The 21,936-nt window shown below is 47.3% G+C and overlaps 1 protein-coding gene and 1 pseudogene across 1 annotated transcript; one reads left to right on the plus strand and one right to left on the minus strand.

Annotated features, from left to right (window-relative positions):
• Positions 1–1,737: 1,737 nt before the first annotated feature.
• On the plus strand, positions 1,738–8,036 carry LOC110121946 (beta/gamma crystallin domain-containing protein 1-like; annotated as a pseudogene).
• Positions 8,030–20,738, minus strand: CCL24 (C-C motif chemokine ligand 24). Its single transcript, XM_070460236.1, has 4 exons — positions 20,462–20,738; positions 11,205–11,271; positions 10,617–10,734; positions 8,030–9,128 (listed from the first exon to the last, which is right to left on the minus strand). Exons 2-4 carry the CDS (start codon positions 11,266–11,268, stop codon positions 8,960–8,962), a joined length of 351 nt encoding a protein of 116 aa, XP_070316337.1. The 5' UTR covers positions 11,269–11,271; positions 20,462–20,738; the 3' UTR covers positions 8,030–8,959.
• Positions 20,739–21,936: the final 1,198 nt, after the last annotated feature.

Below are 21,936 nucleotides of genomic sequence, written 5' to 3' on the forward strand. Positions count from 1 at the left end.
ATTAAGCACCTTGTTTCGTCCTCATGGCTGACCCATGAGGCAGATAGTTCTGTTACGCTCATTTTACAGATGTGGAAACTGAGGCCAGGGAACTCAATTAACTTTCTCCAGCATCACAGAGCCAAAAATGGAGGGGCCTGGGATCAAATCCATCTGACTTCTCAGACCGAGTGGTCTCTCCTTTATTTATTCATTTTTGTTTGTCACTTAAACTGATGGACTTGGTTTGCATTGCCTCAGAAACAAACCCTGAGATGAGGGTCCAGGAGTATGTAGTTTATTTAGGAGAAGCAGACACACCAGCCAGAAGGGCAGGCAGCCAGAAGGGTGTGTTGTCAAGCCTGTAATTGTGAAACACAGCAACTTGTTGGCAGATGGCAGAGTACACATCCCCCAGGGCTTTTTCCACTGAGGAGTTAGGGACTGGGGATGGTGGTTAGACATCTACTTTATTTTATTTTTGTTAATTTTATTTGCACTGTATTTATTAACAGAACACGATGTTCTCCTTTCTACTACTACACTGATGCGTGCTCAGTGGCTCAGTCATGTCCAGCTTTTTCAACCCCACGGACTATAGCCCACCAGGTTCAACCCCGTCCGTGGGATTCTCCAGGCAAGAATACTGAAGTGGGTTGCCATTTCCTTCTTCAAGACATTCACTCTAATTAGCCGTTGGTTGAGGGCTGCCTGGGGCTCTTCATTCCCTGGTATTTCTGGCAAGGAATGAAGTACCCAGGCACAGAGCCACAGATCCTCCTGACTGTTGGAAGAAGTCAGGAGCACATTGAAGGTACAGCTCGAGGGAAAGGGGCACAGACAATACAGTTTCTGTACACTTTACTACAAAAGGGGTAAATGCACGTAGTAAGAAGCTTAAACGCCCCAGAAAAGTACTAATAAAGATGTCGTAATATCCCCTGTCTCCCTGACTCCCATTCTGACTTGCCAAAGGCAACCACCCTTGATAGTCTGTGTCCGTCAAGTTGCTAAGCATACAAGCATCTTTATTTGCAAAAATAGGATCATACAGTTCTTGCCCTTATGCACCTTGCTTTTTTTAAAAAAAAACTTAAAAATATGTCTTGGGGGACTTCCCTAATGGTCCAGTAGTTAAGAATCCACGTTGCAATGCAGGGGACATGGGTTTTATCCCTGGTCTGGGAATTAAAATCCCGCATGCCACAGGGCAACTAAGCCCGTGAACTCCAACTACTGAGCGCGCGCTCTGAACCAAGAGAAGCCACCCCAAGGAGAAGCCCGAGTACCACGACTAGAGAGTGGCCCCTGCCCGCCACAGCCAGAGAAAGCCCATGTGGAGCAATGAAGAGCCCATGCAGACAACAGTAAATAAATGAATTTTTTTTAATCTTAAAAAAATATGTATCCTGGCTGAATCGCCTATGAATGAGTGATTAGGTTGTTGTCAATTTTCTCTCACCGTTAATAGCGCTGCCTGCATCCTTGTACATGCACTTGTGTGCAAATGTGTAGGACACATTCTTGGAGGTGGAATTGCTGGGTCAATGGTGTGTGTGTTTAACCTTTTAACACATGCTCCCAGACCATCCAAAGAGGCTGGACCAGGAGACACACATGCCCGCTGTAGGACAGAGTTCTAGCTTCTAAACCCTCCCCGGGGGCACTCCTCTGCTTGCCATCATCTGCTTCAGTCTTCTCATGAGCCTGGCTGCCACTCTACCAGATTTGACGAAACAAACAAGAACCGCCAGATGAAAACCAGAAAAGACAGTCCATTCAGCGCTCGCTTCAGCAGAGGCGTCAGATGCATCATTTGCGTTTGGCAGGGACTCACGGGCCACTGGGGAGTGGGAGAGTTTCAGGGAGGAAGGAAGTGAGGAACATGTAGTAAAATCTGGCCCACAAGTCATGCCGCCTGAATCAGAAGCAGCTCTGCCTGTCCGGGCTCAAAGTGAGGACAACGGAAAACCCCTGAAGGCTGAATCCACCGCCACCAACTTCCTTGACAACAGAAGCTATTTAGAAACCCCTCAAAGACCCAGTCAGCGTGTTGTGAATGGCCAGGGCAGTCCTGCCAGTCTTTTGAACATCTCTGCTGGTAGTGATGATAGTGTATTTGATTCTTCTCCTGACATGGAAAAATTCACTGAGATTATAAAAAAGATGGACAGCACAGTGTGTATGCCCCAGAAGAAAAAGAAGCCCAGGCTGCCAAACTTCCCCGCCCCTCACTTTGCCATGCGGCCTGTTCAAGAGGACAGTTTAGAAAAGGTGTTTGATCCCAGCGTGTTTACCTTGGTTTGGGGAAGAAAAAGGAAGGCCAGTTGGAAATGTTAGCAGCTTCACATTTGATGCAGAATCTTGACACCAAATCCAAATTGGGGCCCAAACGTTCATCCACTGAACAGAGTGTCCTTTTCAAGTCCTTGCAGACTCACACTAATGGGAAAGACGAGCCCCTGGCAGCTCCAGAAGTCAGTGACAGAGAGAACAAGGATGTCCCAAGTGGTGGAGTCAAGAGATCAAGGCTAGAAAAAAGTGCACTTTTCTCAACCTTGTTATCTTCTCTACCACAAGACAAAATCTTTTCTCCCTCTGTAACATCAGTCAATACCATGACCACATCTTTTGGTACAGCTCATAGCAGTTCTCTTTCTCGACCTTCCATGCTGCAGCCCGTGGCTGAGAGTGCCCCATCCTGTGGTTCAGAGAAAGAACAACCAAGTCTGCCAGCCAGTAACTCAAAGGTCTTCAATTTCAACTCGTCAGATACGTCTCATTCGGGATTGAAAAGTCTGAGCCCCATGGAAAAGTGCCTGCAAAAAGAGGAAAACAAAAAGGATCTGGATCAGCAAAGCAACCTTCCCACGCCAGAAACTAAATTTTCTGAGTTTTCAAAACTGGAGACCAACGGTGATACATCTAATCATACTGAAAGTGTTCTTAAATTGAACTTGCCGTAAGCAGTGGCACAGACTTCACTGGTCTCTTCAAAGCCAGACGATTTGACCGAAGCATTTCTTTTTCAGGAATGGCATTATCAGATACAACAACACTTAGAGGGAGCATCCAGAATAAAATCAATCTCCGACCTGGAAAAGTAGTGATATACAGCGAGCCCAGAGTCTCAGAGGCATGTATTGAAGTGTTCAGTGACGTGGAGGATTGTAGCTCCTGGACCCTCTCTCCTGTGATACAAGTAAAAGTAATTTGAGGATGTTGGATGTTGTATGAGAAACCAAAATTTGAAGGGCACTCCATCCCCTTAGAAGAAGGAGAATTGGAACTCTCTGGTCTCTGGGGTATAAAAGATATTTTGGAAAGAAATGAGGATAAGGCAGTGTTGACTAAGCCCATGGTGATTGGATCAATCAGACTTGTGGTCTAGGATTACAGAGTTAGTCAGATTGACTTATTTACTGAACCAGAAGGGTTAGGACTTCTAAATTACTGCTTTGATGATACCGAAGAAATGCAGGGGTTTGGCGTAATGCAGAACACTTGTTCCATTAAAGTACATTGGGGCACATGGCTGATTTATGAAGAGCCTGGATTTCAGGGTGTCCTTTTTATCCTGGAAGCTGGTGAATACCCTGACTTATCCTTCTGGGATACGGAGGAGGCATACATTGGATCCATGCGGCCACTGCAAATGGGTGGCTATAAAGCTGAATTCCCTACAGATCCTAAGGTAGTTGTTTATGAAAAGCCTTTCTTTGAAGGAAAATGTATGGAGCTGGAAACTGAGATGGGTAGGTTTATCATGGAAGGAGGTGAAACATAAGAAACCACTGGAGATGAACATTTGTCATTTATATCAGTGGGATCTATGAAAGTTCTACGAGGCATTTGGGTTGCTTATGAGAAGCCTGGCTTTACAGGTCATCAGTATTTGCTTGAAGAAGGAGAATATAGGTGCTGGAATGACTGGGGAGTTTACAGTGGTGAACTTCAGTCTTTATGACCCATATTAGGTGATTTCTCAAATGCTCACATGATAATGTACAGTGAAAAAAAAAACTTTGGATTCAAAGGTTCCAGTATTGATGTATTAGGAATTGTTACTAATTTAAAGGAGACTGGATACAGAGTGAAGACACAGTCTATTAATGTACTGAGTGGAGTATGGGTAACCTATGAAAATCCTGACTTCACAGGAGAACAGTATATACTGATAAAGGTTCCTATACCAGCTTCGAGGACTGGGGAGGCAAAAACTGTAAGATTCCTCTGTCCAGCCCATATGTTTGGATTCTTTCACTGGCCCAAGAAGGCAAAATCAGATTCACTTGTTTTCGGAACCACACTTTCAAGGTCACAGTCAATGTCTTGGAGAAACAATAAGTCAAACTGATGATTCATTCTCTACCAAGTCTTGTAGAGTTTTAGGAGGCAGCTGGGTTGCATATGATGGAGAAAATTTCTCTGGGAATCAGTACATGTTGGAGGAAGGCCACTATCCTTCACTCTCTGCAATGGGATGACAACCTGGAGCAAATTTCAAGTCTCTGCGTTTTACAGATGTTGAATTTTCTGAACCAACAATTATTCTCTTTGAAAGAGAAGACTTCAAAGGAAAAAAGATTGAATTTAATACAGAAATAGTTAATCTCCAATCCCTAGGATTCAACACACACATATGCTCTGTCCAGGTGATTGGTGGCATACGGGTTACTTGTGAATATGGCAATCACAGGGGCCGACAGTTCCTACTGTCACCAGCAGAAGTACCTAAGTGGTATGAATTCAGTGGCTGTCACCAAATAGTTTCTCTACGACCTTTTGTTCAGAAACGAATTTATTTTAGACTTTGAAACAAAGCAACAGGGTTATTCGTGTCAACCAATGGAAACCTAGAGGACCTGAAGCTTCTCAGAACACAGGTCATGGAGGATGTCGGTGCTGATGACCAGATTTGGATTTATCAAGAAGGATACATTAAATGCAGGATAGCAGAAGACTGCTGCCTGACCATCGTGGGGAGCCTCGTAACCTCTGGCTCCATGCTGGGCCTGGCGCTCGAACAGAACGCTGACAGTCAGTTCTGGAGCATGAAGCCTGACGGCAGGATTTACAACAAGCTTAAGCCAAATTTAGTTTTAGATATCAAAGGGGGCACACAGTATGATCAAAATCACCTTATCCTCAACACTGTCAGCAAAGGGAAGTTAACACAAGTGTGGAAAGCCATGGGCCTGTAGACCTGAATAGAGAACACAGGGAGAATATTTCTGGAAGTCTTCCAGGGCTACCTTACTTAAACAGAAAGAAAGAAAAAAAGGCCTGCTGCTGGAAGCACGGAGAGTAGACCTGCTTCTTCAACAACTCTAAAGTCTCTCTTGAATCACATTCCTGTGACCAGGGCAACCTCTCATCTCATCAAAAGACTGATCATTTTAAACCAATCATCTGTCCTCTTATTTCTTCCCTTTCCTTTCAGGAGCTGCTTAAACAGGTTTCCTCCTTAGCCGCTTTAGGGTGCTTTTTGGGAAAAGTTATACTAAGACCTTAAGAGACGATGTGCGTTTGAAATTATTTCCAAAGATAGAGAACAGGAACAAACTTACCAACCCTGCAGGCCTACAAGTCCTGTACACTTTAAAGGGAAGGACAGAAGCTCAAGTTTGTAAGGTAGGAGACGCTTCAGCATCTGAGAAGAAATCATTTATTAGGCCTGTAATTTTGGTCCCTGACCCTCTGTTTTCTGGACTCATTAATTATGCTGTTCAGACATATTTTACGGAACTAAGTATAAACCAAGTATGTTTCTGTTAATATTAAAAATTAGCAAATTTACAAAGAAAAAAAAAGGAAGGCACAGGGATGTCTTGATTAGAAGCTGTTGGTCAGGAAGCTGGAGAAGGGATAACTATAAGCAGACATCTGTGATTGATTTGGGAGTTTGTTTCTCTAAAGATTTTTTTGGTGTGGGAAAAGTCTTTATTGAATTTGTTACAATGTTGTTTCTGTTTTTTATGTTTTGTTCTTTTGGCCACCAGGCATGTGGAATCTTAGCTCCTCTGACCAGGGAATCAAACTGGCACCCTCTGCACTCGAAGGTGAAGAGTCTTAACCACTGGTTTTCAGTCGTGTCTGACTCTTTGTGGCCTCATGGACTGTAGCCCACCAGGCTCCTCTGTCCTTGGGATTTCCAGGGCAAGAGTACTGGAGTGGGTTGCCATTTCCTCCTCCAGGGCATCTTCCCGACCCAGGGATTGAACCCAAGTCTCTTGTGTCTCCTGCATTGGCAGACAGGTTCTTTACCACTGGACCTCCAGGGAAAACCCTGGTTTTCTGGGCTGGTTGCTACAGAGTCTCTGTGTCAGAGTTCTGTTGTCACCTATGAGACCAATGTCTATTTGTGGTTCAGCCTGTCATCCCTGAAGATGCAAGCTGTCTTCCATCCTTAGAAAACCACTCTTCTTTTCAGAGGGAAAGCTCAGTCACTGTTCAGATGCCAGCTCTTTGCTAAGGATTTCTGCAGGTTCTCTTCCCCCCATCACAATGTCCTCTTTTCTGCGTGGTTTACCCATATCCTTGATTCTGCTTTATATGGTGTTAAAAGAAGGTGCCACTCAATCCTAAAGGAAATCAACCCTGAATATTCATTGGAAGGGCTGATGCTGAAGCTGAAGGTCCAACACTTTGGCCACTTGATGCTAAGAGCTAACTCACTGCAAAAGACCCTGATGCTGGGAAAGATTGAGGGCAAAAGGAGAAGAGGACAGCAGAGGATGAGATGGCTAGATTGCATCACCAACTTAATGGACGTGAGTTTGAGCTAATAGTGAAAGATAGGGAAGCCTGGCATGCTGCCGTCCACGGTGTCGCAAAGAGTCAGACACAACTTAGCGGCTGAACGACAACAACCAAAGAACTTTAATAGTTTACTGCCAGGTCTTTTCAGGAGGCTCGTTTTGGACCGCGGAAGGTTGGCTTGCCTCTCACCTGCAGGAAGACCGCTGGGGATTTCTCCCCAGTTGGCAATGAGTGATGGAGGGAGGTATAATTCTGAGGGGTGGGTCTCACAGCACTTCCCTGTGGCTGGAGCTGATTCCCCTCTGCTTGGTAACACACTCTTCTTACTGGCTGCTTTCTGTCTCTCGTGTTACATCCTCTTTCTCCTGGTGGTGTTTCCTGTGTGTGCGATCAGTACCTCCCAAATGTAGTATTTTAACCCCAATCTTTGTTTTGGGGACTGCTTCTGGGGAAAACTCAAAAATGAAAAGTTTTTCATCTCCCAGAGTCCCTTGGACAGCAAGGAGATCAAACCAGTCAATCCTAAAGGAAATCAACTCCGAATATTCATTGGAAAGACTGATGCTGAAGCTGAAGCGCCAATATTCTGGCCACCTGACCTAAAGAGCCGATTCAATGGAAAAGACCTTGGTGCTGGGAAAGATTGAGAGCAGGAGGGAAGGGGCGACAGAGGATGAGATGGTTGGATGGCATCACCGACTCAACGGACATGAGTTTGAGCAAGCTCTGGGAGATAGTGAAGGACAGAGGAGCCTAGGGTGCTGCAGTCCATGTGGTCACAAAGAATCAGACACGAGTTAGCAATTGAACAGTAACAGCAACAACAACATTTTACAGATGAAGGAAACAGGCTCAGAGAAATTAAGTGACATATTTCAAGCTCCTACAGTTTATCAATCAGGATTGGTATGAATGCCACACGGCTTTTGATTTGTGAGTGTAGATGTGTTATTTTTCTCCCTCATCCTTTGAAACCAGAGACCATCTTTTATAATTTAATAGTCTTCTGATGCCTAAATAGCTTGTTGTGCAACAATGTGTTCTGTGGAAATTGTTTAGAAATTTAATTGAATACAGCTATGCATATGTGTTTTTTGAAGTTCATAACAGGATTCCCAAGGGCAGGCCAAGACCACTCCTGGGATGCCCCGGGCTCAGGCTGCCTTCATTCCCTCCCAGCCTTGAATGGGCAACTCATTCAGGGTGATCTCTGGGGCACACGCTCCACTGTTTACACCCAAACCTCCCTCCCGAGGGAGATGAGAACAGGAAAGACAGGACCAGCCTCGAAGGAAAAATTCTATTTTACTTGGATTGTCATTTCAGAACATCAAGTGTGTCCGTCTACACTTGACAGACAAATGACATGGTGTAGGAAAAAAAACTGGGGTCCTCTTCCCCCTCAACTCCCACCCCATCTACCCCTCAGCAAAATGTAGGGGAAAGGCCAGCTTTAAAGGCAGAGTGGGTCTTTGTCCCCAAAGGAGCAGGGAAGCCAAAACATACCACGAAGCAAAGCATCTCCTCAATAATCCCCTATCTTCACAGAGGAATGCAGCTCCCCAGGCTGGCCCCTCACCCAAGTCCTCCAGGTCCATTTCATTACAAAAACCAATGAGTTCCTGAAAACGTTATTAATCATGTCCCACAGAGGTGTGCAAGGAGGGCCAGGATCTGGCGGTGTCTGTGACCAAGAGCCCTCTGCTTTTGTTGGGTTTTTATTCACCTGTGAGTGAAGCATCCCCGGAGCATCCCCATTGTGATGGAGAGCTACAGGTGTTGAGAGGTCACCCATCCCCGGACAGACAGACAGACAGGCAGGCAGACAGCCTGGAGGTCTCACTACAAGACCAGTGGGCCCATCGAAGCCGCTTGCAGACTAAGGCACAAGCAGAATCGGTTTGCAGCTCAGGCCTCATGCACTGAGACTCTTATGCAACCTGTGAGCTGGAGAAGGGCTGGCTCCAGCTCAGAGGAAGGACAAAGGGCCGCCATGGCCTTCCTTCTGAGACCTTCTCCCCCCAGCTCAGGAAAAGCAAGGGGCTGGGATCCTTGGAGCCTTGGGTTCTTTAAATAAACTAGACACATCCCCTGAGAATGATGCAAAGAAATGGCAACAGTAGTCCTTTGCCTACCACCACTGGCTCACCAGGCCCCAAGCAGCCTGCCAGGAGGCGAGACTCAGGCCGAAGCTCAGGACTGGGGGCCAGGGCAGGGCTTAGATGAAGGTGCTGTTGGCTAGGTGTCTCCAGAAGGGGGCTGTAGTGTTCGTCACCCTGGTCCTAGTGGAGGCTTTCTTCTGCTTGGCATCCAGGTTCTTCACGTACTTCTGGACCCACGGTAACTTGGGGTTGCCACAGAACTTCTGGCCCTTCCGGGTGGTGAAGCTGTGGGGAGAAGATAGGACACCCATGAAGCTGGGCAGGGGGTGGGATCCCTCCCCTTTCTGAGGAGGGCACGTGGAAGCCCAGAGGACATGCCACTGCCCCAGCCTCCTGGCAGGCTCTGAACACAATGTCTTCTCTCTGTGCGTCTGCATCCCTTTGTTCCCAAAACTTCATGTTCAGGTTCAGTAACCTCCTTGTCAGATGGGGGAGCCCAGCCCTACCTGCAGAGAACACTGGGTCTGAAGGGAGAGACGCAGTGTCTACTCACAGGGGACGAGAGAAGATGCACGGAAAACCCCCAAGACAAAAAGGCCTCCAGCTCACACACTGTGCAAGGAAAGGTGGTCGATAAGGATGCCAGAGCTGGGAGGAGGCAGTGGAATGCCCTCTTCCAAACCAGGGATGCCAGGCTGTGGAGCTGGGTCTGGTGCCAGTGGAGAAAATTACCAATAATAATACAATGGTTTTCTTTAATCCCCCTCAAAGATGCAGACATAAAGATTCAAAGTTTTAATTAATTTCCAGAGTGATAAAAACAATTCTCTGAATTATGTAAACCATTGCACAAATACTTGCTTTTGGGGCTTCCCAGGTAGCACTAGTGGGTAAAGAACCTGCCTGCCAATGCAGGAGACATAAGAGACATGGGTTTGATCCCTGGGTTGGGAAGAGTCCCTGGAGGAGGGCATGGCAACTCACCACAGTATTTCTGCCTGGAGAATCCCATGGACAGTAGCTTGGCAGGCTACAGTTCATAGGATCGCAAAGAGTTGGACATGAAGTGACTGAGCATGCAAAACCATTTAAACAAGTGTAAGGAGCTTTAAACAATTCACTACAAGGAAATGGTTATACATTATAAATACTACCTTCTGGGTTAAGAAAAGATCACATTTCTGTGGCATGCTGCTGCTGTTTATGAAGTGAGCTCCCACTTGCTGTCTCGAAACTCTGAAGTTTATTTCAAGTCCTAAGTGACCTTGAGTAGGTCACCTTTCTAGCCTCAATTGCCCCCTGTCAAATGGGGATAAACAACTGCAGCTGATATAATGGCTGAGAGGGTTAGTTAGGGGAATGTTATATGCCCCGATGGATTTCCCTGGTGGCTCACTGGTGAAGAGCCTGCTTGCCAAGCAGGAGACGCAGGTTTGAACCCTGGGTCAGGAAATATCCCTTGGAGAAGGAAATGGCAGTCCACTCCAGTAATCTGGCCAGGAAAATCCCATGGACACTAGCCTGGCGGGTTACAGTCCATGGTGTGGCAAAGAGTCGGAAGGACTGAGCGACTAAACAGCAACAGCAAAAATATGCCCCAAAGGCTGCCTCATATGTTTATGATGGTCAACCCTGAATCCTCTTTCTAGTCTCATGGTGAGGAAGCTGAAGCTCAGAGAGGTGGCGTGACCTGTCCGGGATCACAGAGCAGGGCCCCCAGTGAGCCTGGAGGCTCATCTCTCCCCGCTCCCCTCCCAAGTAGTAGTTACTTACATCACTCCTGCCTGTGGGCAGATGCTCCCGTTGGTCAGCTGGTAGCTTATCACTCGGCTCTCAGGAATTTTCTTGGAAATGAAGGTAATGCAGCAGGAAGAGGGGAGTGTCACAGAGTCTAGAAGACAGGAGAGAGAAGAGCCTCTCTGCAAGCCTGCCCTAGATTCTGAGCTTCAATAAGGACCCATACCCCGCACTAAGAGCTTCCCCGATGGTTCAGGGGTAAAGAATCCGCCTGCAACATAGGAGCTGCAAGAGACACAGGTTGGATCTCTGGGTTGGGAAGGTCCCCTGGAGGAAGGCACAGCAACCCCACTCCAGCATTCTTGCCCAGAGAATCCCGTGGACATAGGGGCCTGGCAGGCTAAAGTCCATAGGGTCACAAAGAGTCGGACATGACTGAAGCAACTTAGCATACACTCACCCCGCGTTAAACACCTCCAGTCCAGCCACTGGGCTGCCCCCCTTCTCACCGTTCCCCTGCAGACCCAGGCTGCTCGGTCCTCCACGCTCTGCTGTGCCATCCCAGTCATGCCCTTGGGATGGCTGTTCCGAACAGGAGACCCAGGATGGGGTCGGAGGTCTTACCTGCAGGGGTGATGCACAGGGCCAAGAGCAAGAGGCTGGTTGCCATGGTCACGGGCCCCGCCATGTCCTGGAGAGCAGAGAGGGCGGCTCAGGGCTCAGTGCTGGTGGGCAGGAGGAGAATGGCTGGGACGAGAGCACTTGAGCTACCCTCTGGCCCTTTTCAGGCAGCTAGGAGGAAACATCGGCTTTTATAGAGGCCTCTCTTTGGGGAGTCTCTCCCCCTCATTCAAAGTCCTAGAAACCTCAAATCTGTAAAGAGGAAGTTGTTGTCAGCTGAGTCAGGGGTTATCCTGAGCATGCTAAGAAAGCGCTGGAGGAGGAGGGCAATCCCCCGCCAGGGTGAAGAGCAAACACATTGGATGAACAGTCAGAAGGCTGATAGGGAGCCTGGCTATGCTGGCCATTGCCTGTGGGACTCTGGGTCAGTCATTCATCTCTCTGAGCCTCAGTTTCTTCATCTGAAAATGGATAATGTTATCCTCTCTCTTTCTTCCTTTCATCCATTCATTCATTTAGCAGCTCTTATTAGGCATGTACCTTGTGCCAGGCTTCTAAGTGGGGAGTCATGTATAAGATCAAGTGCGTAGAATCAGCTATTGCAGGTGCTGACAGAGTGGGCGTAGAGTCAAGTATCATTCGTCTCCAGCCCCTCAGACCCCTTGCCCATGCTCATGCACACCGCCTCTTGGTGACCTTGCCTTTCTAGCCTCCAAGCTACCAGAGCTGCCTAGCCTGCAGGGTCTAGGAAAGTGGGAAGTGTCTGGAAACTTACATCCTCGGGGAAGCCCTTGACCAATGCTGGCTGGAGGGGTACAGACTCCAGGTCCAGTGTGATCTACACTGTTCCCTGTGTTCCTGTCGAGGTTGAGTCAGTTTCTCTTTGCGAGACAAGGCTTGAGTTAACCCTACCTACCCTTCAGGGTCCGCTTCCCTTCTCCCCTGCTGCTTTCCCCTGGAAGCACTGCTGGATAAAGCACTGGCCCATGAATCCTCATCTCAGGGTCTCTTTGGGGGACCCAAACCTGAGACAAGGGGACATTGGAAGGACTGGCCAGTTCTGCGAGGAGGAAAGTAGGGGATGCCCTTGTGGAGGGTGTGAGGTTGGCTGTGCTGAGGTCTGGAGGATGAAAGGCGGTGGGGACTGTCCTGGAGCTTTGTAGCCCATAATACTCAGCTCAGCTGTCAGACTGAACGGAACATGATACCCACCCAGCTCCATCCCCCATTCCTGGCTCCCAGCCTGGGACCCCTGTCACTGCTGCTTCCTTTCCCAAATCTTCGTCCTCTCCATTCCACCTTTCACGGGAACAGCTGGCTTTCTCCAGCCTCTCCACTCTGGCCTGGCAAGAGCACACCTGTGGGGCACCAGAGTGGCCCGCATCACTGGGCTGCCGCTGACCAGCTGTGTCCGTGCCTTCCAGTTGACCATGAACACCTTGAGATCAATGTCCCATTTCCACCAAGTCCCGTGCAGGTCACTTGTCCTGTGGCCGGTATTTGGAGAATGAATGTATGATGGACCAACTCTGGGTCACTCTCCTCTGGACCAGGGACTCCCAAGGGGTCTCTGCCCAGCCCGACTGGGGTCAGTGGGTACATGGGGGAGCCGCATGGCAAGTCCTCTGATGAGGACAGGGCTGAAGTTGGGGAGGCCTTGATCAGCAGTGCCTGATCTCATTGTCCTTGTTTACGGAGTGAGAAGCACTGAGCACCCCAGTCAGCTCCCCCCCCCAGCCGGCAGTGGCAACTCTCACCTGGCAGAGGATGGGAGCATTCAATGAGAGCCCTTTACACATGCAAGAGCTTTTCCCGAGTCCATTCTAGGGAGCCCCTTCTAATCCTTGCTCCTCAGTGATTCAGAGGGGACAGCCTGTTATCTGTCTGAGTTTCATGACTCAGGGGGCGCTGGGAGGGGAAGCAGCATGCTGGAGAAGAGTGGGGACTGGACTGAGCAGGGTGGGACGCCTTCGTGCATTGACCACATGTTGCAACCAGAGTGGGACGGCAGAAGGTCATCTAGCGGGAGGATTTGGGGTGGGGTGCCTCACCCCGATTAGTTAACACCAATTACAAGCTTTCCCAAAACAAAAAAAAAAAAAAAAAAAGAAACCCCACCCAAACACAACATGGTAAAACAATTACACTCCAATAAAAATTAATTTAAAAAAATAAAAGAAAGGCCAGTTCGAGACAAAACAAAACTCGATACCCAGTCTCACTGCTGTGTCTGGGGAAGTGGTTAAGGCAGGGTTTACCAGCCCATTTTACAAAGGGGAAAACTGAAATCTACAAAAGGTGACTGGACACCACCACAGAGCCACTTACCCTGACTCCCAACATGGGGACCTGCACTTTCCCGCTTAAAGCGGGGGATCCAATAACCAGAGCAATTAGTCAAAGTAAAAGAGGGAGAAGTTGAAGGTTCCAAGAGAGCAGAATAGAAAGAGATAACTAGAGAAAGAGAATGAAGGCAGGAGGGCAAGTGGATGCAAAGACTTGGGGAAGGAGGACTTCCCTGCAGTCCATTCATTAAGACTCCGAGCTCCCATTTCTGGGGGCCTAGGTTCTATCCCTGGCCCATGAACTGTGATCCCACGTGCTGCAAGGTGGACAAAAAGAAAGGGGGGTGCTCCGTGAAGCACCCAGAGCCCCTCCACTCCAGCTCGGACCCTGCCCCATCCCCTGCTGGGCTTTGTCCGTCTAAGAAGTGGGGGTGTTGGCCAGATCTGCATTTCCCCAGGTGTAGTGGTCACACCACCACAGGTGCTACATAAGAATGGGTGCTTTTCATTTTAATTTAAATATGTCTTGTTAGGGTCTGTCTATGATGAGGGGTTTTATATTTATGACAGTGATAGAGAAAATATGAGTTGACTAAAAAAACTGGAGGTTGAAAGTTAGTCTCACAGTTGTGTCTGATTCTTTGAGATCCCATGGACTGTAGCCAGCCCAGCTCCTCTGTCCATGAAATTCTCCAGGCAAGAATACTGGAGTGGGTTGCCATTCCTTTCTCCAGGGGATCTTCCCAACCCAGAGATTGAACTCGGGCCTCCTGCATTGCAAGCAGATTCTTTACCAACTGAGTCACTAGGGAAGCCTTTTTTGACTAAAAAAACGAAATAAAGCAAATCGCAGAACAAATGGTATGTAAATATGACAGAGACAGAGACAATATATCTGATATCTAAGAATATCTGAAGTCTGAGAAGCCTGGCCAAGTCCTCGCTGAGGGCCTTTCCCCTCCGATGTTCTGTACAGTGGAGCCGGCCCTGGGGAGGAATTGAGGGGTCGGGGGGGATCAGAGCTGCGCCTGGTAGGGAGCAGGCGGCTGTGGTCCTGCCCTCATGAACCGTAGCCAGGGTGCTGTCCTGGGTGAGCCACACCATGAGCGGTGATGTAGCACAGAACTCAAAGGGAAGCTGGGCCAACGGACAGCGGCCAAATGACCGAGGGCGCTCCAAGGCACATCCTAACAAGAACCGATCAGAAGAAGCGAGCTGTTAGCTTGGGCTAGAAACGACTTCCATACATGAAGACGTGTCCCAGAAAGGAAGAATGGGCCTTGATGACCCTAAGTGGTGCAAAAGCAGACCACAGACAAGGGTTATGATGTTCGGCTGGGGTGCATGGGGTAGGAAAGGTGACCGGTGGAGCAGAGCCCCACTTGCCGATGAAACTAAGTACTCTGAAGCCCTTGTCTGTGTTAATTTCCCCCACTTTATAGGCAAGGAGACTGAAGCTCCGAGGTTAGGAAAGGGGAGAGCTGGCATTTGAACTGAGTTCTACCTGAGTTCAAGGTTCAGGCGGTGCCTCTCACCAGGTGAGTTCAGCCGTGATCCTGTGGGCAGGGGGCCAACTCAGCCTTGAGGTGCAGGGTCAGCGAGGTCAGATCTGTGGTCTGGTGTCATGGTTGGATCCACCAGCAGGTGTGATAGGAAGGTACTAGGGGCAGGGATCAGAGATTACACAGCTTCCCAGGGGAGGGACGATCAGGGAGCCGGGCAGGGGTCGAGAGAGCTTAATTGGCTCCGCTCCTCACGTTAGACCGACCTGACGTGCCTGGAGGAGAGGGTGATGTGGAATCTGGGTGTGACCCCTGGTGCGTCCTGGATTGTGGGTAAGAAGCACCCGCAGGTTTCCTAAGACCTGCTTCTTGGAAGTCAGTCCAGAATCCATCGTTTAAAGCCCCTACCAACTTGGAATAAGTATTTTGCATCAGTTAAAAAAAAATAAAGCCCCTCCCTAAACCCTGAGAAGACTGACCAGGATCCAGGGCTCAGAGGACCACCTTTCTAGATTGGAGAGTCACCTGCCAGGGTTGAAATCTTAACTCAGCTGGGTGGCCAGGGTTACTTAACTCCTCCAAGCCTTAGTGTCCACACCCCGTCTGTAAAATGGAACGTACTGACAATATCTGCCTTGTAGGTTATTATGAGGATTCAGTAAGATAACTCACATCAAGTGTTTGGCTCCCCCTCTGGATAGAGGACTGTCCAGAGTGCCCATGAAAAGATGGTTATGTGTTTCCTTTATTTCCCAACAAATATTTATTATTGACTAAATGGCAGGTAAGTTCTAGGGACAAGAGATCCAGGAGTGAATACAGCTCAAAAAGTCCATTTCTTCATGGAAAGACCATTCTTTAATTAGGAGATAATATAGCAAGTACAAAACAGTGATAATTGTATCTTATAATCTGCCAGGTAATGACATATAAAATGCCTTTTGTAAGTAGTCTTTTATAAACTTTTCATTGACTTGGAAGCATTAAAAATTTTACAAAAATATTGGCTTATTTATCAAAGAGGTAGTTCACTAAAGTGTATATTTATTAGAACATTTCGGCAAGCAAAAGGTGGTCATCATGTTTTGTTGTTTTTATTACAACAACTTGTTTACAAGCTGGTGAGCTGACTAAGCAATCCACAGGCTCTTCCAATGACCTTTCATGTATCAGGGCATTTAATCTAATCTTTACAATAATGACCCTATGGAGTAGATACTATTCATTTTGTTGCACAGAGGTGAAGTAACTTGTTCCGGGTCACATGGTCCCTGACTGTATCTGGTCTGCAGCTGAAACCTCAGCCACCATGGAGGGTGTTAGAAATATAGAGGGAACATGAGGGAGAAAAAAGTTTAAGAAAAAGAAGACAAATGGACGAGCTGATCCTAAAATTGACGTGGAAGTGCAATGAACTCAGAGGCAGCCAAAACAATCATGAAAAAGAAAGCAAAGTTGGAGGACTAACACTTCGAATTTCAAAACTGCACCCTAAGGTAATCAAGATAGATTGATACTGGCATTAGGATACATATGTAGAGTAAAGGAACAGAGTTGAGAGTCCAGAAAGAAACCCTTACATTTACAGTTAATTGATTTTTGACAAGGGTGCAAAGTTCATTTGATGGGAAAGAACAGTCTCTCAACAGTTGTGCTGGAACAACTGGATATCCATAAGCAAATAAATAAAGTGACACTCTACTAGATACCACATAGAAGAATGAAGTCAATATAGAGCAAAAATCTAAATGAAAGAGCTAAAACTCTTAGTCAGGCTTCTCTGTCCATGGGGATTCTCCAGGAAAGAATACTGGAGTGGGTTGCCATTCCCTCCTCCAGGGGATCTTCCCAACCCAGGGTGGCCCACACTGCAGGCGGATTCTTTACCAGCTGAGTCACCAGGGAAAACCTTAGAAGACCTTGGATTAAGTAACAGTTTCTTTGATAAGACACCAAAAGCACAAGCAAGCACAGAGAAAGTAGATAAGTTTGACTTCTTTAAAATTAAAAACTTTTGTGAATCAAACCACACTCTCAAGAAAGTGAGTAGCCAACCCACATAATGGGAGAAAATATTTGGAAATTATCTGATAATTCTAGCATCCAGAATATACAAAGTCCACAATACAAAGACCAAAAAAAAAATCTAATTTAAAAATAAGCAGAGAATTTAACTAGATGCTTCTCCAAAGAAGACTACAAATGTTCCATAGCACATGAAAAGATGCTCAACACCATCCATTAGTCAGTAGGGAAAAGCAATGAGATATCAATTCACACCCACAAGGATGGCTATGGGAAAAAAAAACAGACAGAAAATAAAAGTGTTCCCAAGGAGATGGGAACGCTCATACATTGCTCATGGGGAATGTGAGACTGTATGATTACTATGGAAAAGTTTGGCAGTTCCTCAAAAAGCTAAAGATAGTTATAGTATGACCCAATAACTTCACACCCTAACCCTAACCCTAACCCTGGAAAACTGAAAACAAATATTCACACAGAAACTTGCACCTGAACTTTCATAGCAACATTATTCATAGTAGCCGAAAAGTGGAGACAACCTGATGTCCCTCCAATGATAAATGGATGAGCAAAGGTACAGTGGGACATACAGTGGGATTTTATTCAGCCATGAAAAGGAATGTAGTGCCAATGTATTCATTATGTTAAATGACAGGCACAACAGCCCAGACACTATGATTCCATTGATAAGAAAAGTTCAGAACAGACAAATCCATAGGGACTTAGAGCAGATTACTGGCGGCTGGGGGCCTGGTAGGAGGAGAAAGTAGGGAGATACAGTTTCTTTTGGAGGTGATAAAAATATTCTAGAATTTAATAGTAGTGACGGTTGTACAACTTGTGAGTATACCACTCACATGTATGATTTAAAGAGGTTAAAATGATGAATTCTTATGTAATGTGGATTTTATCTCAATTAAAATTTAAAGGAGGGAATTCGCTGGCCATCTAGTGGTTAAGACTCTGTGCTCTCACTGCCACGGGCTCAGGTTCAATCCCTGGTGGGGGAACTAATCTCACAAATCATGCAGCACAACCAAAAAAAAAGAAGATGCTGAGGAAACCTTCAAAATGTTTGTTCAAATGGTGGGGCCTAGAAGGCTTCATTAAGGCTGCACCCAGTGTCAAAAATCTCATCTATCTCCCTCACGTGGCCTGACTTTCATCCAAGGGTCTGATTAATGAGAACGAAATCTGAGAGGGCACACAGGCAGGCAGGGAGCAGTGGGTTTTCCCCGGGCTCTCCCCGACCCTGGGCATACTTCCTGGCAAGCAGGCAGAAAAGGAAGCTTCCTTTGGCGGGTTCCTTGGCCAAATCCTTAGAGAGATGAAGCTTTGAGGGCCCCCTTCTCTCTCTCTTTTTCCTCCCCCAACCCTCCTAAGACCCCAGTACTTCCTTACTCCCTCTGTCCCTTCTTATATCAAAACCTACTGTATAAAAAGGCAATAAAAGGCACTCATTCCCTCGACACACAAGTGACTTTTAACAGCTTAAAATGGGCTTCCCAGGTGGTGCTAGTAGTAAAGAATACACCTGTCAATGCAGGAGACCCAGAAGATGCAGGTTTGATTCCTGGTTCGGGAAGATCCCCTGGAGGATGCAATGGCAACCTACTCCAGTATTTTTGCCTGGGAAATTCCAGGGACAGTGGAGCCTGATGGGCTACAGACCATGGGTTCAAAAAGAGTCAGACATGACTGATCAACTGAGCAGAACACAGAAGCACACAATCGCTTAAAATAAGAGGGCTTCTTGTATTCTAGGCCTCTGGAAAAAATGAGGATCACGGAAGCCAGGTTTGTCCTTCTTGGAGAAGAGTGCTGAAAATATGCCAAGGGTGGGGGGACTTCCCTGGTGGTCCAGTGGTTAAGAGTCTGCCTGCCTATGCAGGAGACACGGGTTTAATCCCTGATCCGGGAAGATCCCACACGCCGCAGGGCAGCTAAGCCTCTGTGCCACAACCACTGAGCCGGCACACTCTGGAGCTTGTACTCCACCACAGGAGAAGTCCCTGCAACGAGAAGCCCACGCAATGAGAAGCCCACTCACCGCAGCTGGAGAGGAGCCCCCGCTCGCGGCAACTAGAGAAAAGCCAGTGCGGCAAGGACAGGCCAAGGACAGCCAGCAATAAATAAATAAATAAATTGTTTTATAAAAGAAAATACGCAACGGGGGAAGGAGTGAACCCAAGAGTGCTGAATTGAAAGCAGAGGTGTCCGTGTACATATCATCTTTCAGAAACGGTAGTACACCAGTAGTGATGAGTATATCTAGCAAAGATATTTCTCCTTGGAGAAATAAACGATTCCAGTGCTGGGTCAAAGAAAGTAGAATCTGGAATATCTTTTTGGTGACAGAAAGAGAGAAACTGCTCAAGGAATCATGGAGATAGATCCAAAGGACACAGGAGCTAGCTTGCCCGAACACACACTGGCCAATCTGGGACAGTTGGATCAGTAATAGTGGATAGTGATGAACTGAATAAAATAAGAATCAATTAACAAAGTTTGGGGCTGAATTTTTGTCTATCCCCAAAAAATGAGTGTTGGGGTCCTAACCCCCAGAATCAAAACGGGACCTGATTTGGAGACAGAGTCTTCACAAAGACAAGCAAGTTAAAATGAGGTCATTCAGAAGAGATAAAATCTGATATAACTGGTGTCCTTACGCGTGCATGAGAGTTCAGTTGGTCAGTCATGTCCAAGTTTTTACGACCCCATGAATTGTAGCCTCCAGGCTCCTCTGTCCGTGGGATTTCCCAGGCAAGAATACTGGAGTGGGTTGCCAACTCCTCCTCTGGAGATCTTCCCCACCCAGGGATCAAACCTGCATCTCCTGCACGATAGCCAGATTCTTGACCACTGAGCCACCCCTGAGCTTCCTCCGTCCATGGGATTTTACAGGCAAGAACACTGGAGTGGGTTGCCATTCCCTTCTCCAGGGGGATCTTCCTGATTCAGGGATCGAACCCATGTCTCTTGCATTTCCTGCATTCGCAGGCGGATTCTTTACCCCTAGCGCCACCTGGGAAGCCCCTTTCTGAACTCTTACCTGATCCTTTATTATTCCCATTTCACAGGTGAGGAAACTGAGGCTCAGAGAGGTTAAATGACCTACTCAAGCCCCAGAGCCATGATGCAGCAGGACTGGTCCTCCATCTTCCTGTGAAGAACCATGGCCCCAGTCTCCATCAGCTCTCTCCTGGATTCCTGCCCCGACCTCCTAACTGATGGTGGTTGAAGATAAGAGTGTCTGGGGTGGAAAGTGAAGGAGATGCGGGAAGGGGCCAGGAGGATGGATGGGCACTGGGGTGAGACGTGCAGGGGATTTGGGGGAGAGCAGGCTGGGGCTATCACTGCTACCCCTGGTACCCTCCCTGCCCGTTACCCAACATACACCCAGTCCAAAAAGGACTGGGAACAGGGGATGGTCCAGGGAGCCACTTACCTGGAGGTGACAAAGTGACAAGTCGTAGCACCAACTCTAGAAATATTTCTCCTCTCTTATCAAGTCTGGGAGAGTGGGCGGAGAGGAGGGGCCTCCTGGGCAGGGAGGGGATCCTCCTGTACATTTCACTTTTGTTTGGCTTGGAAACTCAGGAGCCCAAAGTTCACGAGGACATCTGAGAACATGGCTTCATTGCATCAGGGGGCGGGGAATGCTCAGGGTGAGAGGCCAGCCCATTGATAGACCGTGGGAGCTCTTTGATAAGGAGGTCATCTCCTCACATACCCTAAGCCCCGTCCCGGAAGGGACGTGGCCCTGGGCAGTACAACGGGAGACAGGTGACAACTATGAAGCACCTTGCCCTTTGATATTTTGATAGGAGGACTTCCCAGAACTCAACTTTTTTTTTTTTTTTTTTTATCCATGAAACACCCTTATTTTACTGGGCTGTGAAAAAAAATTGCTGTTGTTGAGTCACTAAGTCTTGTCTGACTCTTTGTGATCCCATGGACTATAAGCCTGCCAAGCTCCTCTATGGGATTTCCCAGGCAAGAACACTGGAGTGGGTTGCCATTTCCTCCTCCAGGGGATCTTCTTGACCCAGGGATCGAACCCAAGTCTCCTGCATTGCCAAGCAGATTCTTTACCACTGAGGCACACTTGGAAAGTGAATATGAGGTAATCTCAAAGGCAAATAAATAGTTAATAGAGATGAAGGTGTCAATTGGCAAGCATCAAGGTAAAAATAAAGGTCTGTGACCAAGGCTCGGGGGGAGATAAAACACCACGTGGTAATGATCCACACAAATAGGGCTGGTGGATGGGGGTGTTAACAGGGAGGTAGGATGGAGTAAGAAATATTTGCTAGTTAGAGATGGTCACTTCTCAATTCCTCCCCAAGAATGGTGTTTGTTTCCTCAAGAGAAGAAAGGGAAACAAATATCATATATTAACGCATATATACGGAATCTAGAAAAATGGTCCAGATGAACTGACGTGCAGGGCAGGAATAGAGATGCAGATGCGGAGAACAGACTTGTGGACCCAGGGTGAAGAAAAGGGTGGGATGAATAGAGAGTAGCAGCGACACGCATACACTAGCGTGTGTAAAGTAGCTAGCCAGGGGGAAACTGCTGCAGCGGAGAGCTCATTTTGGTTCCCTCTGTCGGCCTGGAGGGGTAGGAAGGTCAGAGTGCAGAGGCTCAGGAGGGAGGGGGGTGTGTGTCCTAATGGCCGATTCACGTTCTTGTAGCAGAAACTAGCACAGCACTGTAAAGCAAGCGTCCTCCAATTAAAAATACATTTTACAAAACTCCAAAATATTCACCTTGGTTACTTCTGACTCCAGGAATTTAAAAGAAAAAATTGTCTACATTTTCTGAAAAGGAAAAGAAGAAAGGAGAAACAAAATTAACCCGCATCTTTAACAAAAGTGAATAAAGTAAACTGCATTGAGTCTTTTCACAAACACACAA

Source organism: Odocoileus virginianus, chromosome 33 (assembly GCF_023699985.2).
Source record: "Odocoileus virginianus isolate 20LAN1187 ecotype Illinois chromosome 33, Ovbor_1.2, whole genome shotgun sequence".
NCBI lineage: Eukaryota > Metazoa > Chordata > Mammalia > Artiodactyla > Cervidae > Odocoileus > Odocoileus virginianus.

Bases quoted from the DNA above. Each gene is read 5' to 3' on its own strand.
- CCL24 (XM_070460236.1), bottom strand. From the start codon at position 11,268: ATGGCGGGGCCCGTGACCATGGCAACCAGCCTCTTGCTCTTGGCCCTG. The intron at 10,735-11,204 runs GTAAGACCTCCG...CCTGTCTTCTAG, and splicing joins CCTGTGCATCACCCCTGCAG to ACTCTGTGACACTCCCCTCT. The intron at 9,129-10,616 runs GTAAGTAACTAC...TTCTCCCCACAG, and splicing joins TGCCCACAGGCAGGAGTGAT to CTTCACCACCCGGAAGGGCC.